The sequence below is a fragment of the Leptopilina boulardi genome, unplaced genomic scaffold (assembly GCF_019393585.1).
Source record: "Leptopilina boulardi isolate dan_hultmark-lab unplaced genomic scaffold, ZJU_Lbou_2.1 LbouV2_352, whole genome shotgun sequence".
NCBI lineage: Eukaryota > Metazoa > Arthropoda > Insecta > Hymenoptera > Figitidae > Leptopilina > Leptopilina boulardi.
This window is the reverse complement of record NW_026137921.1, coordinates 1,716,664-1,739,710: the sequence shown is the minus strand read 5'-3', so window position 1 is coordinate 1,739,710 and position 23,047 is coordinate 1,716,664. Positions and strand designations below refer to the sequence as shown.

General features: G+C 27.4%; 1 protein-coding gene across 1 annotated transcript in view; it reads right to left on the bottom strand.

Moving 5' to 3' along the window:
- Positions 1 to 23,047, bottom strand: part of LOC127286283 (uncharacterized) — a 266,689-nt gene that overhangs the window by 34,693 nt on the left and 208,949 nt on the right. Inside the window, exons 6-7 of the mRNA XM_051312661.1 lie at positions 21,873 to 22,113; positions 10,336 to 10,448 (exon numbers count right to left, since the gene is read on the bottom strand). Of these exons, the coding sequence (XP_051168618.1) occupies positions 10,336 to 10,448; positions 21,873 to 22,113 (354 nt within the window). The remainder of the gene's footprint in view (positions 1 to 10,335; positions 10,449 to 21,872; positions 22,114 to 23,047) is intronic.

Genomic DNA, 23,047 nt, shown 5'->3' with positions numbered 1-23,047 from the left:
CTATAAATAAAATAGAGACCCATATGCAATATCTATAATGTAAGCAAGCACCACGTTACAGTGCTTCACACATTTATCACTCTACTCAGGACATGTTTCAAAAGTGTAAAAAAAAAAATCTTTTTGATAAAGAATATGAATCAGACGAATAGTATATAAATTTAAATAGTTTTCAAAAATTTTTAGTTTTTTAAAATAAAGTGTAAATAATTTATGACAAATATTTTATTGTCAAAAGAAAAACCGATAATTTAAAAAATTTTTTTTTTTCATTATTGTTTCTCACATGAATGTAGAAATAAATCAGTTTCACATATATTGAAAAAAAAGAAGAATAAGCAATCGGTAACAATAACTTTTATCCGATCCCTAGCTTTTCAAGAAGGATAAAATATATACTTGATATATACATATATAGAGAGAGAAGGAGATCGATTTACGTTTACATTGATCGTCTATTCACGAGGCTATAAAGAAGACGTTCATCCATATATAAAATTTAAATTCAAATAAAATATGAAAAATAGCTTTATATTTAAATTCGAATTTTAACGAAATATAAGGAGAATAAACATATAAGAATCGTTTTGTAAAATAAAAGTGTAATTTGCTTAGAGCAAGTTCGCAACGTTTATGATCAACGATAGGAAAAAAAAAATATATTTTTTACTCAAAAAAGTAATAACTAATTTTTTGTCTATAAATTTTTTTTCAAAAAATTATTGATCAAAAAAAGTTGCAAAAAATTTTGTAGATCAAAAATAATAATAATTTGCATAGAAAAATATTTTCTCTTCTCAATCATTGATCATAAATGTTGCGTGAACTTCACCGACATCTTAGAGTTCTGAAAGTTTCAACAAAATTTCTAAGAAGTTAAATTTTTAAAAATTCCTGTCATATTGCATCCGCTATTTTGAATTTTTAAGAAATGATTACAAATTTATAAACTACACTTCTAAAAATTCTTAGATAAAAAGATTCATGAAAATCTAATAACTTTTTAAAGATTTGTTTACCATATATAGGATCCGCCTTTTTTTCCGAAAACAAGATTTCTAATATAAAACTAACCCCAAAAATCTTAAGACACTAAATTTCCTGACATATTTTCTTTTACAAATAAAGGCAAGTTCATCCCTAAGTAGGGCAAATCCTTGCAAATCCATCTCAAGCCATTACAAGGGCCTTGCCAGTTTGCCATGTCAGGCCCTTGCCAGAATCCAGGCGTACTGGGAAGGGCCTTGAGAGGCCCAGACCATAATTTCTGCACGGGAATACACAATTCCGATTACCATTCTAATCCTATTTCTATTGCATAATAGTTTTGCTTTGGGCTTCAATGTTTATTGTTTTGACCTTCCTTTGTTAATTTACATATCATTATTCTCATATAATTGATCTTATAACGCACAAAGCTGTTAATCTTTTGTTACTATGTGCTTTTGTCATATATATATAGTTTTTGAAATTAAAAAATCCGATTTCAATTAAGTCTCCATCAGTTAATGTAAAACAATAAGCAATGATGATGTGTTTTTGGTATAAGTCCGCTATAATAGAAATTGCAATAATCTCTGTATGTTCACATAAGTGATATTTAACGCAAATTGAAAAGTGTATAGATATTTCTAAAAAGGAGTATGCTTCCTGACGATATTCTTTCTACTATTTTTATGCCATGCTACATTTATCTTTTGCGGCTACTTTATTCTTGCTCTTTAATAAATCATTGTCTAAGTGGTATTTTTCTTTATGATTGAAAGAAAGGATTTGTGGTATCCATTTGCAGAAATGATGGTAAAAAAACAATGTCTCTAATAGTGTCGCGATTACACTTTTAATTGAAATATACCAAAAAAATTTTTTAAAGTCGAATTTAGTTTGCATCATTGTATTGATGTCAAAATTTAGAATTAGAATAAGTTTTAGAAGAAACCATGAGATCAATTTCAAATTTTCAACAATACAGTTAAGTAAGAAGGCATATTATTATTATTATAGAGCACAGAAAAGAGTTCCAAAAAGTATCAGTAGTGACAATAAAAGAATTTTTATATTGATCAGTTCAACAAAGAGATTATTTTGGGAACATTATTGTAAAATACTCTTTGCCTATTAGTGCTGAGTTGGCCATAATTATTAATTCTAACTTTAACACTAACATCCTGTAAATTAATTGATTTAAGTAAATATTCATTCTACTTCCCTTACACATGATTAATGAATAAAGAATCTAAAAACATGAAAATAAACATTTTGCCGATTGCTAATTTTAAATACTATCCAAATTGCTTACAAACATTTAAATATAAGGTATCATATAATTAAAGGAAATAACTCAAAATTTTATTGACGTTCCATTTCCTAAAACCTTTTAATAAACAATGTTGTTTTATTGAAATAAATTTAATAAGTTAAATTCTATTTAAAATTTACAATATATATTTTATTGAAAAATTGAATTATTTATTTATATTATATTTATATTATTATTATTTATTTATTTATTTTATTGAATTTTTGTTGTCTATTAAATTTTCCTAAAAAAAAAATCGAAGTCATTAAATACATTTGTTTATACATGTAAAGTAACAAGTAAAACCGATTTGTCAGTGTAAATTCTCTTTGTCCCGTAGCAATTAAAGTGCAGTTCTATTTAAATCTAAAATGCCAAATTTAAACGTTCGAAAGCAATATAACGCACATTGACATTTTACGATAAATTTAGAGCTCGATTCTAAAAGCACTTTTCTGGTTTTGTCGATGTCAAAAAATTTTTCACTTAATGGACTATTGTTCTTAAATCATTTGTTCTAGTTTATTTTTTTGTGAAAGATTTTTACTGAAAGCATATATATATATATGAGAGATTCTTTTTCAATCGCCCCAGCCCAAAAAGTCAATGTTCTGGGATTGGCTTCATACTTTGGTAAATTGTTGTCCTATATGATAGTAATAAATCCCTAAAATATAAACTAATTAAAAAAATATTTGTAGAAAGTAGAGGGGGTTGAAGTTTTGACGTTAAGGGTAACATTGTCATTTTCAAATCCGTATAACTATGACAAAAGTTAATGGATTTTAATTTATCTATAATGAATTTTAATGCATTTTTACGTACTTTTCAAAAATGTATACAAAATTTAAAAAAAAAAATTTTTCACCCCTTTTTTTCAAAATCAACCCTTATTTTTCGATTTTCACCCCTTCGGGAATTTTTTTTTTTATTTTTCTTGGAAAGCTGAGGTTTTTTCCCATGAGCTATGTAAATATGAAAATGGGACAACAATAATTTTGTGAGAAACATAATATTAAATTAGGCGGTGCCTATCTAAATCCTCAAAGATGATCTCCAGGTACACCCCTTATCGGCACCGCCTACTTTAATATTCTGTTTCTCACAAAATTATTGTTGTCCCATTTTCATATTTACATAGCTCATCGGAAAAAACCTCAGCTTTCCAATGAAAATAAAAAAAAAAAAAAAATACCCGAAGGGGTGAAAATCGAAAAATAAGGGTTGATTTTGAAAAAAAAGGGGTTAAAAAATTTTTTTTTTAAATTTCGTATACATTTTTGAAAAGTACGTGAAAAATGCAATAAAATTCATTATAGATAAATTAAAATCCATTAACTTTTGTCATAGTTAAACGGATTTGAAAATGACAATGTTACCCTTAACGTCAAAACTTCAACCCCCTCTACTTTCTACAAATATTTTTTTAATTAGTTTATATTTTAGGGATTTATTACTATCATATAGGACAACAATTTACCAAAGTATGAAGCCAATCCCAGAACATTGACTTTTTGGGCTGGGGCGATTGAAAAAGAATCTCTCATATATGTGTGCTTTTTTGTAGCTACATGTAATACTAAAAGTTGTATTAATATTCCACAAGGCATCTAAATTTGAATTTACACTACTAAATAATATAAAATATTTTTCTATATAAAGTTTAAAATTTTGATTAAGCATAGAACAAAAAAATTGCTACCATGTAATAGCCACCCGGTTAACGGTGTACGTTTTTTTTTTCAAAATTCATTGTTACTTTGACTGTATAAAATATGAAAAAAAAAGTTTTTATGAAAAAAAGTGAAATTTTTTTTTTATTTCAACATAAAATCAAATGTCAATAGTGTGAAAAAAAAGTTTGAAATTCCAATAGAATCAACTGAGGCAAACGTATCACTTTGAGAGAACATACAGTAAACATTGCAAGTTCTATTTGCTCTATCAACGTAACGAAGCATGATCTCTCTAATTAATATTCCATTATGCTAATGAGTAGCACTAAAGCTAATATAATAATTTTAATCTCTTGTATAATTAATCTTTTAAAATTGTTTTGTTTTTGAAAAAAATACTATTAATAAAAAAGCTTTCAAGAGTTTATAAAATAAAATTTGAATTAATTTAAGCTAAGTTTCAATATGGAGAATTCTCCATAATATTTTTTTATTTAAAAACTAGATTTGGTTGGAATAATTTTTTTTTTCTGATTCTATATGGAAAAAATGGATATAAGAATTTTTTTTCTTTCGAGATTTATTCTTTTAACTAAATGTAATTTAGATATTAAACATCAAAAAATAAATAATTATAAATTATATTATTTACTTAATTTGCATCAAATCTTAAAAAAAATACATATCTTTTTTTCGATATAGAATAAAAAAAAATTATTCTAACAAAATCTAATGTTTGAATAAAAATATTGTGGAGAATGCCCCAAATATATATGTATATATATTTACTGAAATTATTAAATCGATCATGATGATAAGTTTCTGTCAGTGAATTGAAAACGTTCCAATCATATTTTATATATATTAGAAATGAATTTATTCCCCTTTGGCCTCCCTTTTTCTCGATGAGTTAAAACTGGATATTTCGAAGCGTGTCTCTTCTAATAGAAAAGCCTCGATCGCACAAAAATGAGGGGAAATAAAGAGACTCGACAGAGTCGAAGGAGATGCTTCGATTGCAAGAAATGGGCCAATAAAAGTTTATAAATTGTTATTCAAATCGAAACCGGCAAAAATATAGACATAGAGTATGAGAGCCATCATGTGCAATACTGGGAACATTATTTTCAGTTAGATTAATACTCCACCGCGGCCATCGCGTCGTTCGGTACCTTGTTCTGGTCGTATGCCAAAAACGTAGTGTATTGTGCATCCCGGAACCGGAAACACCCACCCATACTCTAGCGTGGTTACCTTTAAATTTCTGGGAAAACTCGCTCTCTCACCCTTTATCTCTCTCTCTCTCTTTCTCTCTCTTTCTCTTTCTAAAAACGACTTGGATCGCCAATGTGGAGGTGAATCTTACCTCCCTTGTTTGGCGTGAATTTATTAACATTGGGAGAATTATTTTCAAAAAATTGTTCCAAAATTATTTATTTGCCACAATATTTACCTTGGGATATAATTTTAGGAGTTTAAATTTAATTTGATCTAAATTACCCAGATAGCACGGAAACTTGCAGCAAACTTGCGGCAAGCTTACCGTGCAAACTTTTCAAGATTGTCGCGCAAGCTTGCTGCAAGCTTGTCTGAGCTAGTGAAATGTCCCACCGAGGGCAAGCTTGCCGTGAAAGCTTGCTAGAAGATTGCTGCAAGCATACTAAGAATGATTGCGGCAAGCTTGCCGTGAAAGATTGCTGTAAGCTTGCTACGAAAGGTTGCAGGAGAATTTCAACAAGCTTCTGGAAAGGTTGCTGCAAGCTTGCTGCAATTTTTAAAAAATACATTTTAAATTAAAAAAAATTTATTTGTTTTTTAAATTTGAAAATCCTTGTGACGTTTATTATTATTAATTATGTCCTGTTTATTTTCATTTGGAAACTTAATGAGAAAATTTTCGAAACAAATTTGAGGGGACTGGAAAGAAGGGGACCTTTGCAGCTACCTTTCCAGAAGCTTGTTGAAATTCTCCTGCAACCTTACGTAGCAAGCTTACAGCAATCTTTCACGGCAAGCTTGCCGCAATCATTCTTAGTATGCTTGCAGCAATCTTGTAGCAATCTTTCATGGCAAGATTGCAGCAACCTTCCCTGTAAAGCTTACACCAAGCTTTCACGGCAAGCTTGTCCTGGATGGGACATTTCGCTAGCTCAGACAAGCTTGCAGCAGGCTTGCGCGGCAATCTTGACAAGCTTGCACGGTAAGCTAGCCGCAAGCTTGCTGCAAGTTTCCGTGCTATCTGGGTAATGATGCTTAAATATTTTAAAATATTTGTATTCAATTTTGTCCATAAATACGCTTAAGTATAAACATATCTTTCAAATAGGGTTAAATCATGACTATTCAACTTGGCAACTAGAAGATAATTTTTTACGAGGGTGTTTATAATTTACAATAAAAAAAAATTTCATTTAAATAATTCGTTACTTGACTTTTATTAAATAAATATTTATTTATACCCTAGTAGAAATTTGTCGTGGATGCACTAGATTGACTCAAGTTACTTGACAGTTTTTCTCGCGGACGCTGATTCTAGCTGAACTGATAAATAACTGTGAAGTTACTGATCAGTGCTTTTTGAAAGAAATTCAAGTTGAACTTGATAATTCCACGACTCAAAGCTATCCAGTTTTTTTAATGGCACTGTCCAGTGCTGCTCGAAATTAAATTCATATCCTTGTCATGGCGGTGGCGCTTCAATAAGTCTAGTAACTGGACAGCTATGCTAGGATTTTGTGTATTGACATTTCGCTTGCTTGATTTAAAAAAATTACAACTTGTTTATAAAAATTAATAATAATAATATTAATATTCCTTTCTCAAAAAAAGACAGTGCATACAAAACACATGAAAATGTATCGAAATATCTCGGTGGTCGAAAAAATTGAATTTAAGAAAAAATGAACTTTGCTTTCCAGAGCATCTAAATCAATATTCATTTTATGAAAATCACTGTAAATTATTGTTCCACATATATATTTTTTGCATAACTTATCTTATTGCAATAAATATACGGGCAAATCTAAAAAACAGGTAACTTTCGTGTGACTTGGGCTTATTTTTAATGGTACACATTATATTAACCCAGTTGCTTGTGAATTACATATATTTACTGATACTTGAATGATACGAAACAGTTTTTAAGTGATTTAGTAAATAACTTAAATGTTATACGAATGTAAATGCCAGAAAACAACAAAAAATTAAAAATTTGTGTGTGACTTATCAGATATGTAAAATGAAATGTAGAATAACTTTTGAAGCACTCCATATAAATATTTGAAATTTTACATGCTATTTGTATTTATAATAACATTTCAATTATACTATGTAAGTAAGTTGTGCAGTCAAAAATATCAAAATGATAAGGAATCGAAAAGATGTGACTTTACTTTCCATTATTTTGAAAAGTTTCAGCTTTTCGCTTGTAGTTTTTGAAGCACTTATTTAAAAAACATTTCGAAGTAAGCATTGAATTCTTCAAATAATTACGAATAAATCGGTACATTAACAAAAGTTGTGCTTTTAAAATAAACTTACATTTAAAGGTAAAATAATCTGCTACATACAGCGTAAACCTTTTTCTAACGACACTTTAATTAAAGGCACACTTACAAAATAAGTCAAAACCGCCTAAATCTTTTTGTAATTATCATTTTACTTATTTTTACATATATATGTAAAATGCTTCAAAAAAATCTTTATTAGAAATGTATAAAAACGTGATTTACTGCATCGTGTGATTTTTCACATATGCAATTTGAAGTTTACGCAAGGTTATTTTTTAAAAATTAGTCAAATTCTATGTTTTTTTTTAATAACGATGTTCAGACGAGTTGTCTATTGTAACCTGTTCACAAACGTCAAAAATCAAGAAAACACAATGTCTGCAGGTAATTTAATACTCTTTTTATATTTTTACAAAAATAGAGCTTTTCTAGAATAGTATTTACTTACTAAAATTTTTTAAAAAGAATCAAAATACACTTGAAGAAAATAGAGACAAAAAGAAGAATACGGGTGCAATAACTCGTAAGCATGGTTATAACACAAGGCAAAAAATTTGAGGTTAATTTTTATAAATGTTTGTTTATGTTTTTAGTTCATAATTTGTTAATAAATAATAATAATAATAATATAAATCAAATTTTGATGATTTTTTTTATTTAATATAAGCAGTTTGTGATATCTCTTGATATCTCGAAATATATAGCCGTGACGTAACAAATGCAGAAGTTTATTTTCGGTCTAACTTTTGAAGCACTTTATGAAAATTAATTACATTTATATTTTCTGATTTATTGAACGATTATGAGTAAAATGATATAAAAACCACATGTGTGCTTACAAATTTAAAAATTTTACTTTTTTTTGTCGAAGTGTGCATGTTTTTTAGATTTGCCCATGCAAAATATTATTTGTTGTAAATGTTTGCCAGCTGTCATGAATCAGAAACGAACATAACCTATATTTAGTTGAAATCACTTGATTGGCCCAAGACAAAATAGCGCGCGCTTTTTTAAAATAATAAAATTTATGAAATTATAATAAAATAATTGCAATAAATTAAATTATTATGAAAATAATATTACCTTGAATAAAAAGTGTTTTTAGTTTTTAAAAAAAAATGATTAAACAATTATTATTATTTTCAGACAAATTTTACAAATATAGTAGAATATTATTTTTCTGTTTGAGTATATTATAATAATATAATAATAATAATAATAATAATAATAATAATAATAATAATATTATATTATATCAATAATTATTAATTTATTAAAATAATTTTATTTATAAAATTTTACATATAATTTTTGAGGATAATAAATAAAAAAAATTAGTAATTAGTTTTTTATAATTGTCTAATGTTTAAATTAAATTATAAGTAAATCATTTAAAATCAAATAAACATCTAAAATGTTTATTTGCCTAGAAAATAATAAAAATAATATGCACAAATTCATAATATTATTAGGTACAGTGAAATACGTCAAGCATTTATTCTAATATCACTGATCAGAACGGCCGAGTTGCGTAAAGCGTGCGTTTCTTTCGTTCCCGCCCAGCGGACCCGTGTTCGCTCCCCGGTAGCCCCAAGATTTTTTCGTTGAAACTGCGAGAAGTGTTTTAAGGTTTATGTTATGACATTCATATTAATATAAAAATTATAATTGTTTCAGTGTTGTTAACAGTTCAGGTCAAGATGTTGCTTCAATCGTTTTACTTATGTAAATTTTTTTTTTAAATCCAGTTTAATTGTGAATGAAAAATTACATTTTTATAACGAATTACTATATTTAGTGCAATATATTTTCTTATAATAATTTTTGTTGATAATTGGAATATTTTTTTTAATTACATAAAATAAACGTGTTTACTACATTAAATCTTATTATTAAATGAATTTCGAAATATTTAAAAGAATTAATTTGACTAGTTTTTCAAAAGTCCTATTGATAAATAATTATCAAGTTGGGCTGGATAATAACTTGATGAAAAAAGCGTGACATGACATTCGAGTTTTTAGCTAGCTGGTCAGTCAAGTAACTAGACAGACTCCAGCGCGACTAGGCAGTTCCTTTAAAATAGCTAGGACAAATTTCTACTAGGGTATTAAATAATTATTATTTGGTTTCATGAAATAATGTATTAGTATTAAATAATACTATATTAATAGTAATTTAATTTAGTTGAATCAGTAAAATAAAATTTTGTCAAATTAACTGCATCAAAGAACCAAATATTTCACTGAAATAAATATATATATATATATATATATATATATATATATATCAATTAATTGATTAAAAATGTTCATTACTTGCATTAAATAGTTAAATTTATTTGAATCAAAAAATTAAATTGCCGTATCAAATAATTTTTAACTGCATCAACCAAATATTTCAATAAAAATTAAATCATTTCCTATGTATTTGTGGCAAAATTTTAACATATTTGACTGCATATTAATAATATTAATAAATCTGCAGTATAATTAAACATTGGAAAATAATTTTTTTCCATTTTTCAGAATAAGATTGCTCTTTACTTTTATTTTGAAATCAAAAATTTAAATGAAACTATCCACCGCAGACAACGAGATAGAGATTAATTTTTAAGAATTCTAGTATTCCTTAACTTGTAAATTTCAGAAATTATTTACTATTCAAGTTGCTCATTTATGGATGAAAATTTCAATCTACGTTCAGAAATGAAATTTACAAAAATAACTTGTTATAATTTTTGAAATAAATAAATATTTTCGTACAGGCTTTTTTTTATATTTGTAAGAAAGAATAAATGAACAAAAATATTAATTTAATTATAATAAATAATTGTAAATTTTAAACTTACTTTGCACAATTCAACTTCCTCATCGTAGCCAAAGCGACAGTTGAAGTTTTTATTGCATTTCAAATTCAGATCAATGCATGCATCCTCGCAATCAAATTCATTGTCATTGCAAGCTAAAAGCAAAAATAAAAATTTATTTAAAATAATTGTAAATATAAGTCTTAATTATATTTGTCGTCAATAATTCTCTTCAAGAAGAATTATTAATATTTTTATTTATTAATCTTCAAGGCTAAAATTTTTAATTTTTTAATCTCTCGAAACATAATCTTGGATAGGTATACATTAAAGCATCCATCTCCAAAATCTTGGTTACCCATATCCACTTTTAAAAATTAATACAGACACAAATAAATTAATTTTAAATCATAATTGTTCCTTTTCACATAATACCAACAAAATTGGTTTCGAAAATAACATATTTATTAATTTTTTAGGCTCTTTATGATTTTAGCTAAAATTGAATTTTTTGTTTGACAATATTTTGCAGTGTGTTTCATTTTGCCTCATTGCAAAACTTTGAAAAATGTTCTGATGAACGTAAAAACAATAATTGAAATTTATAGAAATAAATTTTTGAAATACTGTCTTACTTCATACTATAAATATGTTATATCTATATCCATTAGCCCTGTACGTGGTTATTCTGAAATGTACGCAAAGCTCATTCTCAATGCAAGCAAGTGATGGGGCATTAATATGGTATTTGAATCCTTTATCGAACGATTATCCTCAATGGAATTGTAGCTTTAAGCTGATTATTGATAGCTGGAAATTGAACCTAACTATAATTATTTGGAACTCACTTTGAAATACCATAACGTAGATCTTCCAAATACATCAAACCTCATTGAAATACAAACGGTTATCAAGGATAGCAATTATTAAAAGACCGCACTAAAGACTTGTAGAATCACTAGAATTCGCTTCTAAATATATTTTCCATAGTTTAAGGGGACTTTCTGGTTTAGAATTTCAAAAAAATCGATTTTTTTTTTTTTGCTTAAAAATGTTCCATAGTATCATAGAATTACTGTCCCAAAACGTTTTTTAAAAAATATGTACAAAAACAAAAGTTATAACAATATTTATGACGGTATGTATTTCAACAACAATTTACAGTTATCTTATTTACATATTTGGTGTTCCTCTTTTATTGATATTAGCTTGAAACATGTTACTCGAGGGTTTTTGGGGTCGTTGATTACGAATTTGATGTCAGTTTTTGAAAATACAAAATGTCGGATCCAATATGGCGGACGAAAAAATAAAAATTCAACCGGATTTGCTTAAAACTTGTTACTCGGGGGTTTTTGGAGTCGCTGATTACGAATTTGATGTCAGTTTTTGAAAATACAAAATGGCGGATCTAATATGGCGGACAAAGATTAAGAAATTAATTAAATTTAGTTGAAAATGGTTACTTGTGGCCTTTTGAGATTGCTAGTTATGAATATAGGCACAAAACATTATCCTTCTAGGAACATCAAATTCGTAATCAACGACCCCAAAAACCCCCGAGTAACAAGTTTTAAGCAAATTCGGTTGATTTTTTATTTTTTCGTCCGCCATATTGGATCCGCCATTTTGAATTTTCAAAAACGGACATCAAATTCGTAATCAGCGACCCCAAAAACCCCCGAGTAGCAAGTTTTAAGCAAATCCGGTTGAATTTTTATTTTTTCGTCCGCCATATTGGATCCGCCATTTTGAATTTTCCAAAACGGACATCAAATTTGTAATCAGCGACCCTAAAAACAGCGGGATACGAAGTTCTGTTGTAATAAACAGTTGTTTGATATTCATGACTCAATGAACTATGTTATAAAAACTTTGAACGCGTTTTTCTCGAAAACTCATTTTTCAAACTGGTACAGAGCTTTTCTCGAAATCTACCGAACCGATTTTGAAATCCCAAAAATTGTTCGATTCTTTATTTAAAAAACTGGGGCCTAAACCTCTAAAAACTCATATTTCTACCCCCTGTGTTTTTATATGGAGGTAAATTGACCCAAAAACACGGCGTTTTTGTGAGTTTTTGAGAAAAATGTACATAAAAAATAAAAAAACCTTTAAAAAAAATCGTTTTTGAGGTTTAGGCCCCAGAATAAATCCTTATGAAGAGATTCCCGTTTGGAACTTGAATTTATTTATTACAGGTTGCCCGGAAACTAACGTACCAAAAAAAGGTATCTTTTGGAAGACGCCACCTACAGCTATGAAATTGAACTAAATACACTCAAACATATTTTTTAAATTTTCTCTACACAGAAAAAACTTGGACTCATTTTTGTTGCAACTCATTTTCTTTTGGGTATCGAAATGAGTGTGGGACAAACTTCATGTTATTCAAAATGATATTGGCTGGAATTTCAGATTTCTAAGTTGGCATCATAAGCAGAGTAATTTTGTATTTCAATTATTGTTTCTAATATTTCAACAACACCAGAAAGATTATTTTGACCAGTACGAATATTTAGAAGTTTTTAAATAAAAATTATTTATTATTATTTACGTAGATAATAATTAATTTCATAAGTTTTTAAATTTACCGCTATTATTTAAGTTGGCAGTACCGTTCCTGTTGTCAAAACACATGTTTTCATTTTTCTAACCTAAAAACATATTTCCTTTATTATTTTATTACGCGATTACAAGCAATTTTTAATCAAATATATTAAGTCTAGCGTGTTATTTACTTCTTTGTAATTATTATATTTCATGTTTTTGTGTAAAATTATTCGTTATTTCACAATATTTTTCCATTTTTCTTTTTCTCAAAATGAAACTTGCCTGTTTCATTTTGATACTTTTACCTTAGAACTCGAAATGAAACAACCAGTTTCATTTTTGTTGCGAATCAAATTGAGTATAGAATCTATACTCAATTTGAATTCAGGTTTTTTCTGTGTACGCAATGTGCTACAATGTCCAAAAATAGTTTTTACAATTTCTTTAATACTGTTCTTACAATAAAAGTTTTAAAACCTTCCTTTTTTGTCAATTCTAAACCAGAAAGTCCCCTTAATTAGTAAAATACAATTTTCGCAATACAATTTCGCGTCATGTCCGACGAGCAACGAATTCCATATGAAAAATATTTTATTACAGTAATTTTACATTTCTTTTTGACTTCGGTCGAAAATCAAGCAAAATATCCAAGTTACAAGTGTATAATAATTTTAATAAGACCCTGAATTGTATTATTAGAAATACTAGTTACTTCAGAAACTCTTCTGCTCTGATTGCTGTTTTTAATGCATTTGTCAAATTTAAATTAAACTATATGATATATTCAACCATGGAACACTCTCCTCATTAAAAATATCTCAGCTTTAGAAGAAAAAAAAAAAAAACTTGAAGTGTCTTTAGTCTCTCAAATACGCAGAGAAAGAGTATATATTCTCCTAGGAACACCAACTATGGGAATTTGTATTCTAAATTTAACTTCCTTACGTTATAGCTGAGAGCCGTAACATCTTACAATGCATATTTGTCAACCGCTTAATCAACGCCACAATAAATTGCGATTATCTTTTAGCTCAATTTGACTTTAAAGTCTCTTGATTACATATACTCGTATTATACCTATTTTACCTACCCAGACTCATTTCTCAATTAAGTGTGCTTCTGCCTCTATACATAAAATTTGAGCAGCATTAATTCTATTCAACGCAAGGATATCTAAATACCTTTTGTATTTAATTACTTTTGTTTAAGCATTCACTTCAGGATTATGTTCAAAATTATTCCTTTTTCACTTTTTATATTGGATTATATAATTATATTATTATTGTATTTTATTATTCTATCGTCCGTTAATTGCCTTCATACAGGGTATGATTTTTTATGTTCCGAACTCCCTAAAATTAAATAAATTTTGAGAAGAATTTAATGTGGAAAAAAGCTAAGTTAATCTCGATTTATTTTTCAATATTCTTGACTATAGAGAGAAAAAACCTGAACTCAAAATTGCTCCAAATGAGTAGCTTACCTTACTCATTTTGAAGTATAGCAAAAATAAGTTAGCTTGGTGGCGCCACTTTTTATGCCGTTTAATATTGACATTTTGAACTGCAACAAAAATGAGACTAGGTTTTCTCTCTGTGTAATTAAATCTTTTATTCATCTTCGTCTTCGGCGTCGTGATTTATTATAATAACGAGACTATAATTAATATTTCTCAAATTAATCAGAATAATAATTTCTTCAAGATTCATTTATGCAGATTTAATATTCTCACAGAGACTTTTAATTTATTTAATTCCATACTCATCTATATCAATGATTAATTTGTCTGTTCCTGCAAGAATTATTAGAAACTACTCACTTTTCTCAAATGCTTTTCATAGAACCGCATAATTATGGAAATAATGCCTTGATCCCTTACAGCACCAGATATCCTAGGATATTCCAAAAACATCCCTTGGATATCCTAGGGATACCCCAGGGATATCCTAAGGATACTTTAAGGATATCCAAAGTAGCGGCGGTTAGGATATCCTAGGGATATCCCAGGGATATCTAAGGATGTCCCTAGGACGTCCCAGGGATATCCTAATTATTTCCTCGGATATCACTATTGTTCATAGTTTGATTAATATGTAACACCTAATAACAAAATCACCGGGAGGGAAAGTAGCTTGTCGGAAAAGGCATACTTTTCTCCCGCTACACAGGTAAAAAATGGTGTACTTTCAGTGCGTGTGTTAGAACAAAAATTTTTCATTCGGTCAGACCCATAAAAAACGAATTTAAAATTTTGTTGGTATTTAAGCAACCAAACTATTTGTTTGAGTCAACCAAAAAATTTGGTTGAGTGTTTTTTGTTGGTATACCAAAAATGTTTGGTTAGCTCAACCAAATTTTTTTTGTTAGGTCAACAAAAATGTTTGGTTGATCAAATCAACAGAGTTTTTTGTAAAATTAAAAATTTTATTCTACCTTATCTCTTTTCTTTTTATCTTTTTTATTTATTTCATTATTTATTTATTATCAATTTAACATTGAATTTATATTTATCCAATTGAAATATTTGTGGACTTTGAAAAATCTCATCTCCGCCTGGGATCGAACCTCTGTTTTAAAACTGAAGATCGGGAGCTCTGACCACTGGACTACCCGCATACTTGTGAGAGATTTAAACTAACTGTTCTCTTAAGCTATGAGCTGAGAGCGAATCAAATTATTTGGTTATCGCAACCAAATTTTGGTTAGGACCAAACTATTTTGTTGTGTTAACCAAATTTTGTTGTCGTAACCGAATTTTGGTTGTAATTTAAAAATGTTCAACCAAATAATTTTGTTGGCCTAACCAAATGTTTGGTTGAGATAGCTCTGCGACTTTGTTTCAGCCAACCAAAATTTGGTTACAAGAACCAAAATTGCCTAATCAAACAATTTTGTTGCAAACACTAAATTTTTTTTCTGAGTGTATAATCAATTAAATGAACTTCGCGATAATAATAATTTCTTTACGAAATTATAAAAAAAAGAATCGCTACTCGATCTCAAGTATTTAAAAAAAAAATCCATAATAATTTAAACGATATGCAAATGTCAATATAAGAAAAGAAATGCTACGCGAATTCAATTATTTTTAAATATAAAAATAATTACTGAGTCGATACGCTAATTGAAGCACTCCAATAGCATAGAACATAAATATGAAGCTGAAGTACGCAACGTTTATGATAAACGATTTTTAAAGAAATAATTTTCTAAAATGAAAAATTCTCTAATTTTTTGCCTAAAAAATATTTCTTGTAGTTTTCATTAATTAATAAATTATAAACAAATATTTTTTACGCAAAAAATTATAGAATTTTTCATTTTAAAAAATTATTTCTTTAAAAATCGTTTATCATAAACGTTGCGTACTTCAGCTTCGTACATAAATTTCCATTTTTTCATTAAATTAATATTTAGGTAAGCAACAAACAAATGTCTAAAAATTTATAGATAAGATGAACATTTTATGTCGACTCAAAGATTTTCCCTATTATTTCGATCAGCCACTATGTTGCTCGAATTTATTAGTCTCTTATTCAGGAAAATTTTCTTCAAAATCAAAATGGTCTCGTCGTCAAAAAATATTTGTAGACGTCTGTCACAACACTAAAAGAAACTTCTATACTCTACACTAATATAAACATTGTTCTTCTTCTTCTTTTATTTATGGCTTTTTCCTATGCAATTGGCCAGATCTAGCAATATAAACATTGAAGTGCCTCGTGCTCTCAAAAAGCCGGTAGCGTCTCGTATATTACTAACCTAACATGAATTTTGCGCGCGCAAGTGCACCTCATCGCCTACACTAAAGGCGCGAAATAAGTTTAAATTTTAAAATATGATTGCAACTCTATAAGATAAATTCCTCTGAATAAATTACTCTATATAAAAAAATTATAAGATTATAAATAAGTCAATAAGTGACGAAAAATGTCATATTAGATATTAATTATTAACAAAAAAAAAAGAATAAAAAATGATCAATATTTATTATTAATAATTGTCTTAAATCTTAGGTTTTTTTATAGCGAACGAAACAAATATGCTTGTAAGACTTTTTTGTTAACCTAATTTCTCATAATCTGCACTTTACGAGCCAAAGTTTGATTTTAATTTCTCAACAGAAAATAATGCATTTTTGATGTAATCAAGAGCTCCGCATTTCTGCTTTTAATGCTTCTTCTTTTTCAGATGTGTCATTAATTTAAGATAAGAACAATGGAAGGCGCTACCACCCAACTTCTTTGCGAGAATCTTATGGAACATTCTTCATTTTTTCTGAATTCTACAAATTTCATAAAAAGAATTTCCTCCTGCTTTTGAAATGTAGATTAATAGAGAAAAAATTTACATATCAAAAATTCCATTCTCAAAAAATTTTCCCACAATAGTTAGAATGCCATATATTGTTTTATATAATAAATTATATTACATAAAAGGTGTAAAATATTTGCAGTTAAAATATTTAGTGAACGATTTTATTAACATTCAAGGGTTTTTTTTTTAAATCAAAATTTTCTAAGCTATATATATATAATGAAAAAATGAAACACAGATCTAAAAAGAAAAAATTATATTTTTTATCTGCGAAAGAAATGTAAAATTTCTAAAGAGACACGACTTTTATTTCGACGTACCCAGATGTAATAATACTGTCCTATTTGGTTAGGTAGATAGAATGCATAGTTATTTCATATATTTTTGATGCGAAAAACCTAACCGTCTGGACAGCATTATTACATCTGGGAATGTTTGTCTCTTGTTTACTTTTGTAGAAAAATGATATTGCTTTCAGAAATAAAAATAATAAGAAAACCCTCCTCAAGTAAAAATTTCTGTCAAACGCCGCATGCCAGTATTTTCCAATACTGTGCAAGTATTATTGTGAAAGTAATGGCAAACCAGTACTCGGTCAGTATTAATTCAATACCGAATGCCAGTATCCAGAAAAATTATGAAAATTGACCTCCATGAAGTTGGCGTTGACGCTCAGCGCCGAAAATTATTTTTCACAGCACAGTTTTCTTGTGTGTATCAAATTGATACAAGAATTAAGATCAACTCATGCAACGTTTTGATTCGATATAAGGTATCAAATTGATCCAAATATTTGAATCATTTTCAAGAAATGATCCAGAATATGGGATCATTTTTTGATACCTGAATTGGTATCAAAGTATAACTGTCATGGCTGGCATGCTCTTATTGACAAGTTTATTAATTAATTTATTCACTGCACTGAATATTCAGATATTAAAAATACTTTTATTATGAATTTTAAGAAAGAGAGAAGCGAAAACTTATAAATTGCGAGCAATTAAATAAGAAAAAATTTATTTCGAAATAAAATGAAATACACTAACCTTTATTTATATTTATCACATAAGATTTAAGTTAAGTTCACAATCACAACACTTGAAAATTTTTAATTATTTTTGTGGTTCAAATAATTATCAATAATTTATTTATTATAAATGAACAAAATTTAAGTAATGCACGCTTGATAAATATTTCTAATGCGTTGTCAATTAATGCAATTAATAATTTCCTATTACACAATATCATAATCGACATATATGACATTTGTAAACAAACAGGGTTGGGAAACAAGAGCCCAAAATATATTCGTCCAAAGCGAATTTCAATCCTACCCAACTCTGCTTTGGACGAATATATTTTGGGCTCTTGTTTCCCAACCCTGATTGTTTACAAATGTCAAATGTTCTTCTGCTCAATTAATGTAAAAAGCAAAAAGAACCCTGAATTTTGAATATCTACCAGTGTTGGCTTGTTACTGGTTACTTTAATTTTACCCGTACTGGCAAATACAGAATTACTGCTAAATTCCAGTATTGAACCAGTACTGAGCCATTACTAATGACCAGTACTAATAAACGTTATCATTTCAAACATATGCCAGTATTTGTTTAATATTGGCGGTCAGTACTTTGCCAGTAATTGCCAGTACTGGCGCAACACATTTTTGCTTGGGTCCTTTAAATTAGTATTTGGCAGAATTTCTATTTTAACGAATTTTCATATTATACGAAATTTTTTATTATTAACCGAATTTTCATTAGTCAGAATTTTTTTATGTCAGATTCTGTAGTTTGCAAAAATTATTATTTATAATAGAATTTAATCATAATTTTAAAAATTAAAATTTTGAGTTTAAAATTTTTAAACTTTTTGACCAACTTAACTCGCTGGAAACTAAACAACTTGTGTGCCCTCAGTCGTCAACAATTGAGTATCGGTAGGATAAGATACATCAATCAGCTTGATTGTTAATGACTTGTCAAAATTACTGAGCGCCACTAAATTATTAAGCTGATATTGTGTCATGAATATTTGCGGACGAAGCGCCACGAGCGACAACAATGCGAATTGTTACCGACGGTCAAGCATCTATAATTGACAGCTGTAAAGACTTTGATTTACTCACGACTCACTTGCGGCGTATCGATCGCAACAAAATGACGGTTGCAAAATTTCCGTGTTGTGTCTTATCAAAATATAAAATTCTTTTTCTCATTTAAAAATAATTTTCCACTATTCTTCAATTTTCAATTTTAATTTCTAATTTACAATGTAAAATGTTCCAAACATTTTATGTTTATGAAAAATCGGTTATATAAAAATTATATCAAATAATAATTCAAACAAATGAAAATTCATCTGAAAAAAAATTCTATGCAATGAAATTTTTTAAAATGCCTATTACGTTAACCTTCGCCGGACTGGATACTTTTTATATACACGGTTGACAAGATCCCACCCAGGGTGGGCCAAATGTTTTCTTCTTTGTATATTGCAATAAAAACTTAGAATCATTCAGTTTTTTACCAAAATTGTTATATGTTACCAAATAATATATTTTATTAATGTTTTGTTGATTTTTTATTTGTTTAAACAATTTATTATTAATAATTTATAACTTTTTCAAATATACATACGACAGTAGAAGAATTTTATAAATTTGTTACCTTTTCTTCGTAGTTATTAATTCAAAGGTTATAAATAAAATAAAATATATAATTCAATTTGCAACAACTATTATTATAAATTGTTTAAACAAATAATTGTTGCTATTTATTAACATTCTTCATAATATTCCTAGAAAATTGCAATTTTTTCTAATTTTGCAACTTAACAAGCACAACATAATAACACAAAGATTTTATATGAATTTACTATTTAACCAAATGTTTAAACAAATAATTGTTGCTATTTATTAACTTTCTTTATAATGTTCCAACAAAGTTGCAATTTTTTTCTAATTTTGCAACTTAACAAGCTCAACATCACAGAAAAAACCTGAATTCAAATTGAGTATAGATTCTATACTCAATTTGATTCGCAACAAAAATGAAACTGGTTGTCTCATTTCGAGTTCTAAGGTAAAAGTATCAAAATGAAACAGGCAAGTTTCATTTTGAGAAAAAGAAAAATGGAAAAATATTGTGAAATAACGAATAATTTTGCACAAAAACATGGAATATAATAATTACAAAGAAGTAAATAACACGCTAGACTTAATATATTTGATTAAAAATTGCTTGTAATCGCGTAATAAAATAATAAAGGAAATATGTTTTTAGGTTAGAAAAATGAAAACATGTGTTTTGACAACAGGAACGGTACTGCCAACTTAAATAATAGCGGTAAATTTAAAAACTTATGAAATTAATTATTATCTACGTAAATAATAATAAATAATTTTTATTTAAAAACTTCTAAATATTCGTACTGGTCAAAATAATCTTTCTGGTGTTGTTGAAATATTAGAAACAATAATTTAAATACAAAATTACTCTGCTTATGATGCCAACTTAGAAATCTGAAATTCCAGCCAATATCATTTTGAATAACATGAAGTTTGTCCCATACTCATTTCGATACCCAAAAGAAAATGAGTTGCAACAAAAATGAATCCAAGTTTTTTCTGTGATAATAAACATGAAGATTTTATATGAATTTAGTATTCAAACGATTGTTTAAACAATTTATTGTTGTTATTTATTAACTTTCTTGTATTTTACCTAGAAAGATGCAGTTTTTTCTAATTTTGCAATTTATCATACCGAATATAATATAGCCAGACAGATTTGACATAAATTTACTAATTTAACAATTGTTTAAACAATTGTTGAATTTACAATTTTACATCAAATCTATCTTTTATTATATTCGGCTTGATGAGTTGCAAAATTAGAAAAAAACGTCAACTTTCCAGGTGCCGTACAAAAAAAGTTAGTAAATAACAACAATAAATTGTTTAAACAATTGTTGAATTAATAATTTTACATCAAATCTATCTTTTATTATATTCCGCTTGATAAATTGCAAAATTAGAAAAAAACTGCATCTTTGTAGGTGCAGAACAAAAAAAGTTAATAAATAATAACAATAAATTGTTTAAACAAATGAAAAATGCAATATAATATTTTTTATATCTATTATTTGACATCATAAAACACTCACAGTGAAAAGTCTGCATGATTTCAATTTTTTTTGTAAAATAGAATTAAAAAAATATCTGAATCATCCCGGTTATCTCCGTACATACATTGATAAAAGTTATAAATAATCAAGAAGAAATTTTTTTTAAAAATTTGTTTTTACATTTTTTGAAAGTTCTTAAGATTTTGTTCAGTGACTTAAAATCGCGATTCAATTAAGGCAAAACTTTAGAAGATATGGCAATTTCAATTTGTCTGGCCCACCCTGGGTGGGCATCTTGTCAAGCGAAGGTTAAATGAAAATTCGAGCAAATACAAATTTTGACAAATAAAAATTCGAATAAATACAAATTCTGTGAAGTGAATTTTTGATTATATACTGTTATTCTGTAATATTAGAAAATCGTTTTGATGAAAATTCTGCAAAATACTAATAATTATGACAAATGAAATTCCATAAAATGAAAATTTTAACTAATGATTTTTAGAACATAATCATACGTTCCGATAAGTTAAGATACTTTAAGAAGTAGATAATTAATAATACTTTGTTTTATTTCTTACTTCCAGAACTTTTATCCCGAATTGCAGTCATAATGGCCTTGAAGGAACTATTAATAGCTTTAGGCTCCGTGTAAAAATGTACATAGGCAACATTATTTTTTGTAGTTACTAAATCAGCAATACTTCCACAAAAATTCCTCAATCTTGATGGAATATCGGGATGATCCTCAAATACGTCCACATAATTAGCGTCACATTCATTTGGCTTGTTCAAATCAAAACTCGGAAATGATAACTGTATCTACGGAAAAGAAAAATTTCAATTTATTACTCCTCCGGGTCAAAAAGATTTTCATATATAAAATAATAATAATAATAATAATAATAATAATAATAAAAAGCATCATCTGTAGCCGTACTCGTTTGTCACTTAGAATATCCAAAGTACTGTCTCTAATTGATTTCCATTTTTAATAAGTAGAATTTTAGACATCTTTTATGAAAGTAAAGTATTTTTTTTAAATAGAAGTATTATTTTTTTATACAGGGTAGCGATTATGTATTTTGATTTAACTTTGACGTCAAAGTCATTTTCATTTTGACTTCGCAGTCAAATGTCATTTTTCGTAGTTTTACTTAAAATGATTGTTTTGATTTGTCAAATTATTGTAATATCCACAATTTATTTAGGATTTAAATTATAAAAAAGTAAAGTAAGTAATTTTAAACAGTTAAAAAAGCGGTATAATTAAGGAATTTTTAAAAGATTAATAATTAGGTTAAAATTATTTAATAAAAAATTATTTCATCTGTCAACGGTAAGTATTTTTTAATATTGAAACCAGGGATATGTTATAATTGTTTTGAATAATGCCTTACTTTCATTTTTATAAATGTAGTCAGAATAAAATAAACAAAAAAATCAAAAACTAAAGAAGAAATTATGTCGTTTAAAAGATAATAAACATAAAAAATTACTTACATTTGACCGATGAAATATTTTTTTCCTAAAATAATTTTAACTTAAATTAGTTTCCTACTGTTTTGAGCAAATTAACATTTTGTACATAATTTATTGATGTAATTTAAAATAGAAAATGCTCAAAATAAATTATTATTAAAAATACTCAATTTTTTGGCATAATGTAATTGCAATTAATTCCTAAACATAAATTCAGTAACGAGACTGTTATTTATATTTGTGTAAATAAAAATTAACGATTTATTTTATTTAA